The sequence below is a fragment of the Myodes glareolus genome, chromosome 11 (assembly GCF_982192425.1).
Source record: "Myodes glareolus chromosome 11, mMyoGla1.1, whole genome shotgun sequence".
Classification (NCBI taxonomy): domain Eukaryota; kingdom Metazoa; phylum Chordata; class Mammalia; order Rodentia; family Cricetidae; genus Myodes; species Myodes glareolus.
In genome coordinates, this window is record NC_142036.1 from 49,470,057 (window position 1) to 49,486,794 (window position 16,738).

Here is a 16,738-nt window from a genome sequence, read left to right on the forward strand (position 1 = left end):
CCACCCCTGGGATTCTTCCCTATACATATTCACATTTCAGTATCTTGCTCAAAAAAAAAACCTTCTACATAAAAATTAATTGTAGTAATTATTCTAAATTATTGTTTTCAGGGCTATTAATAATAGTGGGACTGCAAGTAGTAAGTATTCCATAAATGTGTTAAGCCTTTTATGTTTATTTATAATTTAGCTTCATTATTTTATTTTTACGTTTATTCAGGTATCATTTACACCCACTTTCTTAATTTGGGGTTATGATTCTATAGGTTTGGTGGCTATGCATGGTTGTGTAACTACTACCACAGTCACACCCCCTCAGCGTTCACGTCTGCTTATTTGTTACCAGCCTCCTGTCCTAACTCTACTCTGCCTCCGTCATCGATTTGCTTCTGTCCCTATAGTTGTGTTATTTCCAAAATGTCACATACATCAAATTATATAGCACCAAGCCTTCTGGTTCTTTTTTTTTTACTTAGCATAATGCATTCGTGACTCATCAATGCTGTGTGTATATCAATTTTTTTTTAATCACTGAGTAATATTCTACTTTGTGGATGTCCCAGTTGGCTTAGCCATTCTTCAGCTGATAAGCATTTAGGTTGTTTCCAATTTCTGGTTGAGAAAAGTCACTATAAATATTTGCATAGAAGTTTTCGTGTGAGCAGAAGTTTTCACTGCTCTTGGGCAGATGCCTAGGCGTGGGATTGCTGGGTCGTGTGGTAAATGCATGTTTAATCTCTGTCACTGTTTTCTATAGTTGCTGTACAATTCTGCATCTCACAAGCGGCATGTGGGAGTCTCAGTGTCGGCATCCTGATCAGTCAATGGCTTATTTTATATACACATGCATATACATATATATATGTATGTATGTATATATTATGTGCTATGTATGTATATATTATGTGTGTATGTATGTATATATTATGTGCTATTTGAATAAGCATAAACTGCTGTCTTATTGTGGATTTGATTTGCATCTCCCTGTCAGGTTAAGCACATTTTCTTGTGCTTGATTTACTATCCACATTGCTTTTTCTAGAGAAGCATCTTTAGAAACCTTTTGCTTTCTCATGAGGGTTTTTTTTATATTATTATTATTAATGGGTTTTGAGAGTTCTTTATGTTTCTGGATGGAATTCCTTATCAAATGTGTGTTTTGCAAACATTTCTTCCCAGTCTACTGCTCTTGTTTTCACTCTTGGCAGCGCCTTTTGAGGAGCAGATGATTTTAATTTGAGTGGTCAGATTTATCAAACTTCCCTTTTATATCTTGTCTCTTACGGATTATGCTGTTGATATGTTTAAATTATTATTATTTTTTGCTTAGTCTAATGTCCCTAAGATTTCTTTTTGCTAGAAGTTTTATAGTTGTAGGCTTGAAAGTTAAATTATATAACTCATCTCAAGTTGGTTTTTGAACGTTCTGTTTCGAGTTATGGGCCACAGTTCACAGTTTTGCATCTGAATGTATAGCTGTTCCAGCACCATTTGTTGTAAAACAGACAAACTATCCTTTCTCTTTTAAGTTGCTCTTGCAGCTTTGTCAAAAATTAGTTGAGAGTCTGGGAGAGGTGGCTGAGTGGTTAAGAGCACTTGCTGCTCTTGCAGAGGACCCAGGTTCAGTTTGCAGCATCCACATGGTGACTCACAACCATCCATAACTCCAGTTCCAAGTGATGCAACCTTTTCTTCTGACCTCTGAGAGCACCAGATATGTATTGATACACAGACATACACAAAGGCAAAACACTCATAAAATAAAATAAATAAAGCTAAAAACAGAATTGGTGCATATGCCCATCTACTTTCGGACTTTGTTCTATTTCATCGGCATGCATGGCCGGCTTTGTACCATACTTTACTATCCTGGAGCTCACTATGTAGACCAGGCTGGCGTCAAACTCAGAGAGATCTGCTACCCTCTGCCTCCTGAATCTTGGGACTAAAGGTGTGCATCAACCATGTCTGGACGTTTTTGCTATCTTGATGACTGTAGTTTTATGGAAAATTTGAAATGGGTGGTATGCGTTTTCTTTGTCTCAAAGTTTTCGTTTTTTTTTTCTTTTTTCTAACCTATCTTTCCATTGAAATTTTAAAACCAGCTTGTTGATTTCTACCAAAAAGGTCCTATCAGGATTTTATCTGGTATTATGTTGAGTTTGTAGATCAGTTTTTGGAGACTCGGCGTCTTGGCAACATTGACTCTTCTAACCTTTAAGCACAATACTTCTCTCTGTAAATCTAGACCTTTGTTCCATTAGTACTTTATAGCTTTCCTTCTAAAAATTTCATGTGTTTTTGTATATTTGTGGCTGAGTAATAGATTTGGGGGTTCTGTAGTTCATGGCTCTTTGTTGAATTCATGAATAAGCCATTGTAGCCAACTTGTGAGTGCTTGTCTTGATTCTGTAATAAAATACAAGATGCTAGAGTAGGATTGGGAAGCTCATCCACTCTCTTGTTTATAAGTCACCAGCGAGGCTCAGCAACCTGAGTGTAGCTCCAAGAGACAAGAGCGCTAGCCTTCATGTTGGCACCCTCCCAGCCACATAAACCTCGGACAACTCCTACTCCCTGACCAGGGTCTTCCTCTGTGATGACCAACCTTTATTGTCAACTTGATTGAACTTAGAACCACCATGGAATCTGGCAGTGGTGGCACATGCCTTTAACCCCAGCAGAGTCAGATGGATCTCTGAATTAGAGACCAGCCTGGTCTACAGAAACCCTATCTTGAGGGGGAGGAGGGAGACACAGAGAGAGAAGAAGGAGGAGGAATCACCATGGAAACAAATCTCTGGTTCCGTTTGAAGATTGTTCACATTAGGTTCACTGAGGTGGGAAGACTCACCCTGAACGTGGGCAGTACCGCCCCATGGGCCACTGTCTGGGCTGAAAACACAGGAAAAAATGAGTTAAGCTTAAACGTTCTACCAGCTTTGCTCCTGTTACAGGCGCAGCATAACCAGCTGCTTTGGGCTGCTGCCGCCAGGCCTTCCCCGGCTCAATAGACTGTGCTTTGCTTGCTTGTTTGTTTTGTTTTTCCAAGACAGGGTTTCCCTGTGTGGTCCTGGCTGTCCTGGAACTCACCCTGCACACCAGGCTAGTCTCGAACCCACAAAAGCTTGAGTCACCGTGCCCAGCCCTGAAGTTGTTATTATCGGGGTGATGGGAAAAGTAGCCAGAACAGAGTTCTAACACTGTCTATTGAGAAGTCCACCTCTTCCTGGGGCAGGCAGGATGGAGCTGGTTTTCTCCACAGGTACCATAGACAGCTGCCTCCCTTCATTGAGAGAAGGTGAGGGAGTAGCTTGTCTGACCAGCCCTTTGTCACCCATTGACGGGTTTGGCTCTGAACCTGCCTCTTTGACACTCCCACCTCTGAGTCTTCCCAGTGACGTGAAAACAGCTCCCTTGGTTTTGAGAAGTCCGCAGTTGTAGGAACTTAGGTTGACGTGGTTGTGGTCTCATTTGGCAGTGGGAAGGTGAGTGGGTCTGAGGAAGGAGGAAGGGCTGGCCTACTCAGTGGAGTGGCATTGAGGCAGTTTAGGACAGAGTGTGAAGCGCGAATAATAAAATCTCAGGGTCAGAAATCGGGGTTCAACCTGAAGATCCAAAAAGCAAAACAGCCAGCCACTGGCTCTTACCTCGACCTCAGTCCGAAAATGACGATTCTATCTCCAGGAATCTTGGAAGGAGACTGTCTAAGAGCTGTGTCATCGTCCGTCTATCTCTCCCCCAATATTCCTCTCTAGGGTTGGGATTAAAGGCATGTACCACCCAATTCCTATGGCAACTGGGGTGGCTACTGGGATTAAAGGTGTGTGTTGCCATAACCTGGCCTGTAAGGCTGACCAGTGGGACTATTGTACTCTCAGATCTTCAGGCAGTCTGTATTTATTAAAATCCAGTTGAAATGCCACTACAAGTGTGACTCCACGAAGAAGGGCTAAGGGAAAGTGGTCTCAGGAAGAACAATGGGATGGCAGTAAGCTCTACGTCCTGTGTCCCTTTCTTTTCTCCATGAGGACACCCTGACCACAGTCACAGACTTGAAGCTGAGATACACTGTGTAGTTTTTGCAAACAGCAGCTTGGGCCCTTTGGCGGCAGTTTCCACATCACAGACAGACAGCTTCATAGCATCTCTTCAAGTGTACATGGGGGGACTGGAGGAAACCGCAAACATAGCTTTGTTTCTCTCTCGTGGTGCTGGTGAGGAAAGTGATTTGCTCCTAGGAGGAAGTCTTACTCCATGGCCATCTAGGAAGGCAGGTTCCGCCCTTCTGTGACCCTGATTCTAGGAACATAGGGGCCAGGATCAGAGGACGCTGGGAAGGGTTTTGTGGCTTGAAGAGATGCCGGTCACTTCTGTGTAGTCCCTGGCCTCACCTAGGCAGAAAGGTGCCTGGAAACTGGGCGGGGGGGTGGGGAGGGGCAGAAAATGGAGCATCGAGCGATGGGTAGGCTGAGTAGTTGTGCTGAAACACCTCAGGGAAACTGAGGCACAGAGTGGGTAAGTGACTAGAAGAAGGATGCACAACTACTAGGAACGGAAGTTAGGGTGTCAAGCGAGGTCTTTCACCCCAGCAGAATGGGATGACAGCCATAGTAATGACAGTGCGGTTTAACAGTTGGCTCAGGCGAGCGCATTAAGTGGGGTGGTATACACTGAAGTCTTAATGATTCTGGGTTCCCTTCTGTGATGGTTGTGTTGATTGTCATCTTGACAGGCTCTGGGACCACCTGGGAGGCCAGCCTCCCGACACACGTGTGAAGGATTTTCTAGATTAGGTCAGCCTCTGGCCACACCTGTGAGGGAGTATCTTGTTTAGGTTAACTAAGGTGGGTGACACCATTTTCTGAGGTTGGGTCCTGGACCAAATACAAAGGGGAGCATCAGTACCTGCCCCCCCCACTCCGCCCTGCTTCTTGACCACGGATGCAGTATAACTGCTGCCTCAAACTCTTGCCACCGTGACAGACTACCCCCAAACTATGAGCCAGAATAAACCCATCCTTCACTGACTTGTTCGGGGAAGGGGGGTTATCATAGCAACAGGCAAGGTAGTAGCTAGAACATTCCTAGCCCCAGGCTCTGCCTCACAATCATCCAAAGCTCAATATTGTCCCTGAGGAGAGTGGCCTGCACTGTGCCTTTTATAAGCTGGTGGCTGGTGCTTCCCTCCTGCAGAACTCAGACAGGTGCTGAGGAGCCAAGCAGCCTCGTGCTCCTGCGAAGGACTGGGATACTGGGTGTAGCAGGAACTGGTGCCAGGCCTCGAGAAGTTGCAGTTACCTCTGCTTGAGACTGGAGCTGCCTCTTGCAGATAACTTCCTAAATGTCCCCAGAGGATGGCCCCATGAAGTCAGGCTCAGTGCCCTGGCCAGGGATGGGAAAACCCCTTGGCCAGCACCTGTTCCCTCAGGAGGCCGAGATACTGTTCAAAGATGAGCTTTAATTGAATTACTGTAAGAGCTCCAACATGAGTGAGTAAATTGGCACCCATAACTTATACATTATTTAAAAGTCAGTCTTTTAAAATAGCTGCTTTTGTTTGCGTGGTGGAGATGTTGGGGTTGAAATCAGTCCGTGACTGGCATTTCTGTGGCATGATGAAGGAGACATGAAAGACTTCTGCATGGGATGGGGAGGGCATTCCTGTCTGGAAGCATCTGGAGAGGCGGCTGCTCTTCTTTCCTGTGAATGAGGACACTGAGTGGGGGTTGGGGCAGAGGCTTTAAGATGTACAGAGACTTGTAGGAGCCTGGGCTCCAATGTCGCCGTCCGTCCCTTCAACCACACTGCCCAGCAGCAGAAGAGGTGCTGAGAGTGTGTGGCTGAGGCGGCAGGAGCAACGGTGATTCAATCAATGAATTAAGTGGATATTAATGACTCTTCAGGATGATCGCATGTGTCATGTTTCCAGCCCCCAGGCTCCTTGACCCTCAAATAGTATGTCTCCTATAGATGTCTCTTGTTCTCTTAAGACCATTTCTCAGCCTTGTGCATTTGTTCAGCAGATGCCGTCTAGGCCATTTGGTGTGTCTGGTATTATGCCGGGCCGGTTCATACATCCCTTAGTAGCATCATTCTACATTATCATCCGCACCTGGCATTCTCTAGCTTGCTAAGTTTGCCTTCACCTCCTCGTTTTCATATACATGTCTCCATTCTGAGAGGTTTGGCTGTCTCTTGGCTGTGTCTTAGCCTCCTGGGTTTCTGTTTATGTCAGTTACCTGTTTATGCCCTTGGTAACTTTGTCAAGAAGTTTGGTTATGAAAGGGAGGAGGAGGGTGGCAAAGAATTTTGCTAAAGACGGCAAAGACTCGAGCATGCTAAAGTGAAGGTGGGAGGAGTTGCCTATTGTTGCTGTAATTGACACCATGACCAAAACTCACAGGGAGGAAAGAGTTTATTTCACCTTACAGTTTATAGGTCACAGTCTACCACTGAGGGAAGTCAGGGCAGAAACTCAAACAAGAATCTGGAGGCAGGAACTGAAGCAGAGGCTATGAAGGAGGGATGCTCACTGGCTTGCTTTCTGTGGTTTGCTCAGCCTGCTTTCCTACACAGCCCAGGACCACTTGCTCAGGGATGGCCTTGACCAAAGTGGGCTGGCCCTACCATATCAGTCATTAATCAAGAGGATCCCCCCAGACACGCCCTCAGGACAATCTGATGGAGGCAGTTCTTTAATTGAGGTTCTCTTAGGGCAATCTGATGGAGGCAGTTCTTTAATTGAGGTTCTCTCTTCTCGGTTGACTCTTTTTTTGTGTCAAGTTGACCAAAAGCTAAGTACTACACCACTCCTCCCTGGGCTTGAGGGATGGGCTGTAGGGAGGACTGTGTGAATCCAGACTTACTAGCCATGGCAATTGAGGCTGAGGAGAGGGAGTAAGGCTGGGGAGTAAAGTCAGTGTCTCGGCTCCCACCAGTTTCCTTACCCCTTTCCACTGCCCCTTCCACTTGGGCCTAGAGGCAGTGGAGGACCCAGGACAGTGGGTAGGAGGGAAAAGGTAGCCCCAGGTAGCCCCAGTTAAATTCTAAGAAACTGCTCTATGCTGTGTTTCTAAATGAAATGATGTATTCATTGTAAAACAAACAAACAAACAACGCTGACAACCAAGCAGGAGGAGAGACGCTGAATTTCAGTGTATGGGATGGGGCACGTGTAATGTGGAAGCTCAGGATACACTGGACAGAGTCAGCACAGGGAGACCCCAGTCCCACTCCCAGATGCCATAGTTTCGGATCATACTGTATTGTTGGAAGCTTCCAGAGATGGGTGTGCCCTTATAGGGGAGTAGGTTGAAAGGCCTAAGCTTAGGAAGAAAGAGAACGTTTTCCAAAGCCAGGGAAGACGTGGTGACAGCCTGAAGTGAAGAGGAAGCTTTGGAAGTGAAGGAATGGTAAACGAAAGGTGCTCTCCAGAGGCATAACATCTGGACTTAGTGGTAATAGATAGTAGTGAGTGCTTAGTGCTCGTAAGTGGATAACTGGGGAAATGAGTACACAGGGTAAGGAGTGTGGTGGAGGTGGGGGAGAGGGCTCCAGAATGAGAGCAGGTCTCTAAGGTGATATTATTTATTGAGTACCTGCTTGCGTCCCAGGTACATCGCTGAGTACTAGGATCCAGTGAGTAACATGGACACGGCTGCTGCCTGCCTACATGGAGCCTACCGCGTAGGCAAGGAGAGAGAAAGTGGGAAGAAAGTCAACAGTGTGAGTGCAGTTCTTAAGGTCGCAGGGAGGACTCACCTTGGGAGGAATGCTCAGGGAGGACTCACTTTGGGAGGAATGCTCAGGGAGGACTCACCTTGGGAGGAATGCTCAGGGAGGACTCACCTAAGGAGGAATGCTCAGGGAGGACTCACCTTAGGAGGAAGCTCGGAGAGGACTCACCTTAGGAGGAATGCTCAGGGAGGACTCACCTTAGGAGGAATGCTCGGAGAGGACTCACCTTAGGAGGAATGCTCAGGGAGGACTCACCTTAGGAGGAATGCTCAGGAAGGACTCACCTTAGGAGGAATGCTCAGGGAGGACCGCCACAGGAAGTGATGCCCACAAAGAGTCTTGGGAAACGGGAAAGAGATAGATATGCATGGTTGCTCCGAAAGTGTCTGGTACAGGCCAGAATACACAGGCCCCAGGGGGTTTCAGACAAGACACGTTTGAGAAGATGAAGGAAGGCTTGGAGAATACATGCCATGCAGACGGAAGATGAGCTCAGAAGGGGAGGTAGAAGCTGACAGGCTGTGCCGGACTAAGGCCGCGCTCATGTTGCCTCAGGCTTGTGACCGCTAGGCAGTTCTCCCCTCAATGCCAGTGGGTGCAGCAAGCTGAGAGTAGTAAGTGGAAACACTTTAGAAATAAATCTGCAAGCTTTAGACTGCATACTGTTTCTAAGTAGCAGGATGGCATCTTGCACCTCCTACTCCAACATGAATCATTCCATTATTCTTTTTCTTTTTTGGTTTTTCAAGACAGAGTTTCTCTGTGTAACAGTCTTGGCTGTCCTGGAACTCACACTCTATAGACCAGGCTGGCTTCGAACTCCCTGAGATCCACCTGTCTCTGCCTCCCAAGTGCTGGGATTAAAGGTGTGTGCGCCACCACCTCCTGGCCTCATTCTATTATTCTTATTTGACATATCCATGCTACCCACCCACCACTCACTTAGGACCCCTTTCTCGTATCAGGCTGACTTTCAAAAAATTATAGTTTAGAATTTAAGTAACTTATTTTACCCAGTGTAACCAATGTACAAGAGTAGTGGTGCTGGAAATTGTATTAAACTGTAGAGTTATAGTTGTTTTATTCTATTATGAGTTGTGTTGATCTCCTGTGTCTAATTTATAAACTTTATTATGGATTTATATGTATAGAGAAAAAACTCATATATATATACATACATATATATATGTATGTATATATATATATATATATATAGAGAGAGAGAGAGAGAGAGAGAGAGAAAGTTCAGAACTAGCTGTTCTTAAGTATCTACTTGAGGATCTAGGACTATATCTCTTATGAAAGATAGATTGTTATATTTTATAAAGTTAATGTAAAATTAAGTATAAACTTTATTAAAAACCTTTTTTATTTGCTTTTTAACAGAGTCTCACTGTGTAGCCCAGGCTGGGCTGACACTTATTGTGGCCTTGAACTCATGGCGATCCTCCTGCCTCAGCTTCCTGAATGCTGGGATGGCATGAGCTATCATAGCTAGCAGCAAAATTTTAATACATTTTGAATATTTAAATATTTTAAAAAATAGTTAGCTTACAAGAATTTTCTTGTAGAAGCAGGGGAATGGTATCACAGATCCTCATTTGTATCTCGCCCCAAGTCAGTTGCTAGCGGTTTCTCATTTGTTTCCTGTTTCCTGCTTTCCTAAAACAGGGTTAAGCAAATTCCAGATCTCATGTCTTGCTTGCCACGGTGTTCTGCAGCATCATTAAAATACACAGGAGGTTTATGGCTTGTCTAGGGCTTCTGTTGCTGTGAAGAGACATCATGATCATGGCAACTCTTTTGAAGGAAAACATTTCATTGGAACTGGCATACAGTTCAGAGGTTTGGTCCATTGTCATCATGATGGGAAGCGTGGTAGCATGCAGGCAGACATGGTGCTTGGAGAGGTAGCTGAGAATTCTTTGTCCAGATCTGCAGACAGCAAGAAGAGAGAGACAGAGAGAGAAAGAGAGAGAGAGAGAGACAGAGAGAGGCAGAGAGAAGAGAGAGAGAGGCAGAGAGAGAGAAAGACAGAGAGAGAGAGAGAGAGAGAGAGAGAGAGAGAGAGAGAGAGAGAGACTGGCTGGGCCTGGCTTGAGCATTTGAAACCTCAAAGCCCACCTCCAGTGACACACTTCCTCCAACAAGGCCACACCCATACCAATAAGGACACACCTCCTCATAGTACCGCTCTCTAAGAGCCTATGGGGGCCATTTCCATTCAAACCACGACAGCTTAGTTTTCTTACATAATCATAGCGTCATTATCACATCTATTACTGTTGACTAGAATTCCTGGTTATCATCCAAAACTAAACCTGTAATTCAAATAGCTTTGATTGCCCTAAGATCCAAAACAGTGTGTACATTGTGTTTGCTCGGTACATCTTCTGAGTCTCTTTTGATCCAACAGTTCCACTTCCTTCTTCTTTAAAACAAGCAAGCAAACAAACAAACCCACCTTGTTTCAGTGATGTGAAGAAGATACTGAGTCAGTTGTTTGCAGGATGCCCAGAGCTCCAGATTTCTCTCTTTGCTTCCTTGTCTTTTGATTTTCTGCAAATCCTGAAAACGCGAAGTCAGTTCTAAAGACTGGATTCTGAGGCTCCACAGTTTTGACAAGAAAGTCACAGGTCAGAGGGTCCTTCGTGTTGCGCACTAGGTCTAGTCCCAGTCTCAGTGATACTAAGAGTCCTTTAATTTGATCCGTCTTGGATCATTTATTTTATTAGAAATAATCAATCGAATTTCATTACTTCAGTCTCTTCTCACCATTTCTTCTGTCGAAGCCTCGCTACTTCATCAGCTCCGGCTCTCTTCAGATAAATGACTTTTTTTTTTTTTTTGGTTGGGGGTGTCCTAGTGAAAGAAGAAAAGTGTACATTTATTTACCTTTTCAATTCACCTACTACTTTCCCCAATAAAATAAATTAATATTGATCTTAACAGAAAATGAGCCTGCAGAAGAAGTAGGGTTGCATGGTTTTAGTTTTCTGTAACTGTCGCTGTCGAGCACGGACACTCCAGTCTTTGAAGGTTCTGTGCTGGTTGTGGGGCCTGAAGTACTTTTGGTTTTTTATCTTTTTGGTGATTTTTGGAATGTTTGTATATACATAACAAAATTTCTAAGGGTTCCCAAGTCTACTTATGAAATCCATATAAACTTCATGTACATCTTACCTACATAATCCTAGGTAATTTTACGTCATATTTTCAGTGATCCTGACTGTGGGTTGTGACCCAACTGTGGAATTTTCCACTTGCAATATCATGTCAAAGCTGAAAAGACTTCAGAGTTTGGAGCATTACTGACTAGAGATGCTCACCCTTCATACAAGAGTCTCCTTTTTGCCCTCTAACTGTCCCCAGAGGAGCAGGACGTGAGAGTGCTCATCGACACTGCTTTTAAAAGCCAATCCCCATACAGGGCTAAGCAGCACCTGTTCCCGGCCAAATCCCTATAAGGACAGGCAGGGCTGAGTTCTCACCACCCCGCCCCTGCTCCAGCAGCTGCGGGATGACCAGAGACAGTTCTTAATAGATTTTTCCGTGATGATCTCAGGCAAGTTGTAACATGTGGGTCTGAAGTCCCTGCCTAGTGACAGAAACTGCCCAGCAGGGCCTTCGAAAGGCCTCACCAAACAGTGACAGTCAAGTACAGCCTGGGGACCCTTGATGCTGGCAACTGCAGACAGTCTTGGAGCTCCAAGATGTCACTGTGGCCAGGCGGTGTTGGCATGTGAACTACATGGTGTGGCAAGACAGAGAGTGCTCTGGAATGAGACGTGGTGGTGGTTTTCACCTGCATGAAAGGCCACTCGCAGGTGGCATTTACCCAGGCCTCCCTATGTCCCCACGATGCTGATGTGCTCCCATGTTCTGTGTGCTGAGAGCTCTACACAGTCGCAGCCGTATCGAGACTGAGCTGTATTACGTAGGTGGAGATGTCAGGTTGACAGTGGGGGTGCCTGGAGTCTGCAATGGCGTCTCATTGGTTCTCATTCTGTGCCAGTGAGCGTGCGCTTATGTACTTGACTTTTCTTTAAGGTGTCTGTGCGTATGCAATCCAGTTATGAGCTGGGGGTGGGGTGGGTAGAAGGGCACCTTCCCTCATTGGCGATGCATTCGAAGAAAAGTAACCAAGGGAACTGCAGGATGTAATCTCCTGACCTGGGTTGCCATAGTACCAAATAGGTTAAAAGCAGGTTGGCGCAGCATCAGCAACAGCACAGACAAGAAAACATGTAAGGGCAGACCGTACAATTAGACAAGACAAACCTCAAGTGTTCACTCCTATTTAAGGAAGTCATTGTCTGAAGGACTGCATGGGTCACCCCCTCGGCCCCACCGAGGAAGAGCGGCATTACCTGGTGTGGCCCCGTTTCCCAGCCCTGAAGTGGCTCGGCACTTTGTGGCTTCAAGGGACCTGGAGAAGCAGAGGGAGGGCTGGTGACTACGTTGAGAGACTGGGGTGGGGGGGTTAGAGGGAGATGCATTCTCTCTGCCGAGGGATGGTGGAGAGCTGACATAAAGCACAACCCAGACCCTCAGGGAGAGCACTGTAGCCCCTGGCACTGCCTGGGCTCCACTGATGAACAAAGCCCACGAGAGGCTGGGATTCTGAGGCCTCACACTCGCTCTAGGTTCAGGTCTGGGGGAGAGGTGGCCGTGAGTGGCCGTGCAATACATTTTTGAGTAAACGCGTTCCTTCAGCGAGCAAGCACTCCATGTTCTGTTATCGTCATGTGGGCTTTTCAGTGCTGAGCTGTAAATGGACGCTTCTTAGGACCTGTCTACCAATATCTCCTGGAGACAGGGGATGCCGTTGTCAGATACGGGTGACTCTGGACACGGGACAGGGAAGACCCACCTGTACTTTGGTAAGAGGTTTGGTGACTTAAAAAGGCCTTTGGGGTGAACCAGGAAGTGTGGATGCACGAGGGACTACCCGTGTGACCCTGTTTGCTGGAAAGGGCGTGCGGTGCAAGTTTGGGCCTGTATCAGTGCCCTCCGTGCGTCACGGAAGACCCTCTCTATGTACAGATGACCTACATCGCTGGATCTACGGTCACATAATGCCTTTTCTAAGCTCCCCTCAGATAGCAGCTTGAATGCCATTTCTGTGGTTCCTCACGATTGGGTGTTCCCCTGTGAGACCTCAACACACGCTATCCTCTTTAGCCACCGTGGCTCCTTTTCCCCAGGCCTTTGAAGGGTCATGGTGATACTAACCGGAGGAGACGTGGGTGACACCGAGAAAGCACCGGGTCGAATTTGGTTTCAGGCTCATTGCCTTGGCCTGGGGTGAGGGGTGCTGTTTATTTCTGGAATAACCGCAGGTGACCTTCCTACTCTCTTCCTGTGTGCTCCTACACCCGATTCTCCGAGACCATCCTTACCTGGGCATGTGGGCACACCTCACCACCCCTCGACTCTGGTGAAATGCCACCCGGGCAGGGGCTAGTGGCAGAGGGGAGAGGCCTCATTCTCATTTCTTTGGTGCTATCTCATATTCTTTTGGTGGTATCCCCAGGGAGCTGATCCTCCTGTTAGCAAGCAAACACACACACACACACACACACACACACACACACACCTCATGCACTCAGAAACACACATGTATTTTCCCACATTCCCGGCAGAGCCACCGTCTGGCCGCTGTTTTCTGCGAGCTGCGGTCCCAGGGAGGATGGCGTTTTTAAGCAGGATGAATTGCGTTGTGTCGCTGCTCTCCTGCACCCAGGGCTATCAATCTTGTCGTGCACACTGGTCCTGCTGGTCTGCCTGCTTGGGCTCATCTTTCTGGGACAGACTTATTTACGGAGCCATAGCGAAGGTAATCTCACTCCCCAGCCCCGCAGCCTGGGCCTCTCTCCGCCACTCTTAAAAATAGCCCAGGATGAAGAGAGCGAGCAAGGGTCTGGTTACCTCTAGTGCTCAGGGCAAATCTTACCTCACGTCCGTGTCTGGCAGCCCTTCTCGGGGGGCTGCTGGGTGAGTTGTGGCCCCTCAGGTGATGGTCACCCCGTCAGCCTCTGAAGGAGGTGGGGAAGACATAAGGAGCAGGAAATCCTTCCCAGCTATCTTTGCTCAGACAATTGAGAGAGAAATCTCAGTCCTAGAAGCAGCTGGTTCATTATGGAGACCAGGCTGTTCAAAGCGACAGAAGTGGGCTTGAACGCAGGCCCGGGCATAATGGGGTATACTGCGTTCAGGATAATGATTGACTTTCCCACTTTGCATAGTCTCCTTCCCCTGGGTGGCAGATACCTTTGTTTAGCCCTAGCAGCCAGAGCGCACTGTCCCCGTGGGCCGAGTTCTCCATCCATGTGCATCCCTAAGGCCGGTCCAGTCAAGGGTGACAAACAGAGCTACAGTTTGACGTTTGGTCTAAACCTCCGCAGTAGTTCCGTGTCGATGACCTTGGGGAGGCCTCATCCTGTGCCTTTTTTTCCCCTTCTGCTCTTAGGGTGGTTAATTCTGGCTTCTGTCTTACCTCAAAGGGATGTGGTGGGATTGATTTTTCAGCCTGGGAGACAAGAGTCTGAAAAGTAAGGCCCAGAGCACTGAGTCATGCTCAGAGTGGTGAGCGTGCGTTGTTGCTTCCTGCCTGCGTGCGCCTTCTGGGGAATGTGTCAGGGGTGTGAGCCCATGTGTTGGGATAGGTGAGACTATGATGCATAGTTCGATACTTACTGACATTTGACATTTGACTGCCTCCCTTGCCTCCAAAACCCCTCCTCCCACTGTTGCTCTCCTGAATTTCAAGGCGCTGAGCCCCCATTCTGAAATACAGACTTGAATGTGAACTGTCCTCCGTTGCCAGGGAGATGCCTGATGCCAAGCACAGATGAGAGAAAACAGTCATTTTCCAAAGGCCAGGGACATTGATTACCAAGATGGCCTCTCCAGCCTCCTATCTCACTTTTCTCCCTGACCTCTCCCATCCTCCAATTACCCGCTGGCTCCCTCATTCTTGCTGGTCGCTTCTTATCTTTGTTTTTAATATTGCCCCCGTTCCTTTTCCCTTTTGTTTGGGCTCTCATCCCTTTCCACTGGTCCTTCCATGAGTACCTCCAAACTTCCTTGGAAACTGTTCACCAATCACAGTGAGCTTCCTTTTTCCTTGGCACTCAGTCCCTAACAAACCCAATTCTCTCTCTTGTGACATCCAGCGCCTGGTGCAGCCAGCCTGAATGGGGCAACAGGCTCCTTTGGGCTGCTTGGCCTGGTTAGGGATTCAACAGGAGACCTTACACCAGCAGCTACACACACTTTCAAGCAGTGGCTTGGCTTTCCAGTTGTGGGGACCAGAGTCGCTGTGGTAGCATGATGGTCTCCATAAGTCAGACTCGGTGGACTTTCAAGTTCTCTTCTCTCTTTGCCTGGCCTGTCTCCACTGCCAGACAGGCTTCCGATCTCAATTCAGGAGTGGGGTTTCTCTTGCTTGTTTGCTCACCCCACACCCCCCATCCTCTGGCTCCCAGGAGAGCTGTCTTTCAAGCTGTTCTCCAGAGCCCTGGTAGCTGCAGGTTTGAAGGAAACAGGCTGGCTGGGACTTATGTCTCCACCTGCTGGCCATCCTGACCCTGCAGCAAGCAGCTCTCAGTCTCTGTCCCTGACTCTCACTGCTGCTGCCGTAACTCCTGCTGCAGTATCTCAGGACCCTGAGAGCCCAGGGGAAGAAATATGCCCTGACAGGCAGCACAGTGCGTGCGTGGCTCCTGTAGGATCTCTTCTGTTGGATTCCCCTCATACGTTACCACTGAGAAAACGAGCAAGGGACGTGGAAGCTAACCCTCTGCTGTGTTGCTGTCCCCTAGGGACCTTTCCATGAAGACTGAGACAGGCACAGCTGCTAAGAAGAGCCTGCTGACATGACATCGGCCACAGAGTTTGAAAACGTAGGCAACCAGCCGCCATACAGCCGGATCAACGCCCGCTGGGATGCCCCGGATGATGAGCTGGATAATGACAACAGCTCAGCCAGGCTCTTTGAGAGGTCCCGGATCAAGGCCTTGGCAGGTACCACTTGGGGCCATGGGGGTCAGAAGGTCACACTCACAGTCCGCATCAGGTCCATGTCCCTTCTTGCCATGGCGGAGCCTCTGTATGTGAGTCCTGGTATGGCAGTAACCGAACACCTTTGCCAAGTTCAGAGAGCACCCCTTCCCCGGGGAGTACAGGCTTCAGCAGCTTGTCCCAGAACCCCCCACTTCTTCCTAAGTGTCTGAGAGGCAGGGAAGTGCTGACATTGGCGGTGGGTGGGTTCTGCCATCTGTCAGAAGTCAGAAGTGTGAGGACACTCTGGGTGAAGGAGTGCCGGAGGGGCCACACAGGCACAAGTTCAAGAGATGTCCTGTGCACCTAGTGCTCTGCCTGTGCATGGAGAGAGGAATCAGCTTCCTTGTCTCTGTGGTCCAGATGAAAAGCGGATATTGGAAGCGGAGCACCTCCTCTCCTTTCCAATCTGCTTTAGGAAGGAGAGTTTGCTGCGTGGAGCCACTCATCGTTGAACTGGGATTAGATTTGTGCTTAGCAGGCTCATGAGACTCCCCCCTCGTTTGTGTGTGTGTGTGTGTAGTGGGGGGAATATCTTACATTTTTAGTAAAAATGGCTTGTCTCCCTGCTGTCTGAGATCTGAATCTTTGGGAAATACCTCTTAAACAGCCCCCCCCTTTTGACAAACTGTTTCTTTTGTCCCCCTGGAACTTGACTCTGGGGAAGTATACTCTGAGAAACTTTGAGCTATATAGACAGAGTGCGGTGTGTATGGGGTGGAACTGGCCTTTACCTGGTTGGACCTGAACACCATCATTGGTTGCTGCCATCTTCTACCTTGCAAGAAAGTCTCAGCTCTTCCCATAGTGCATCCTGGGGGTAATCCTCTGTCCTACAGTCCTGCTTGAGGTGTCTTCCTCCTTTCCTCCCTCCACTCTATTCCAGATACCTTGGTTCCTGGGAAACCTAGGCCCCTTAGTAATGGCTTCTCAC

General features: G+C 47.7%; 1 protein-coding gene across 1 annotated transcript in view; it reads left to right on the forward strand.

Moving 5' to 3' along the window:
- Sptb (spectrin beta, erythrocytic) overlaps positions 1-16,738 on the forward strand; it is a 127,949-nt gene that overhangs the window by 40,686 nt on the left and 70,525 nt on the right. Inside the window, exon 2 of the mRNA XM_087911741.1 lies at positions 15,567-15,768. Within this exon, the coding sequence (XP_087767867.1) occupies positions 15,621-15,768 (148 nt within the window). The 5' untranslated portion in view covers positions 15,567-15,620. The remainder of the gene's footprint in view (positions 1-15,566; positions 15,769-16,738) is intronic.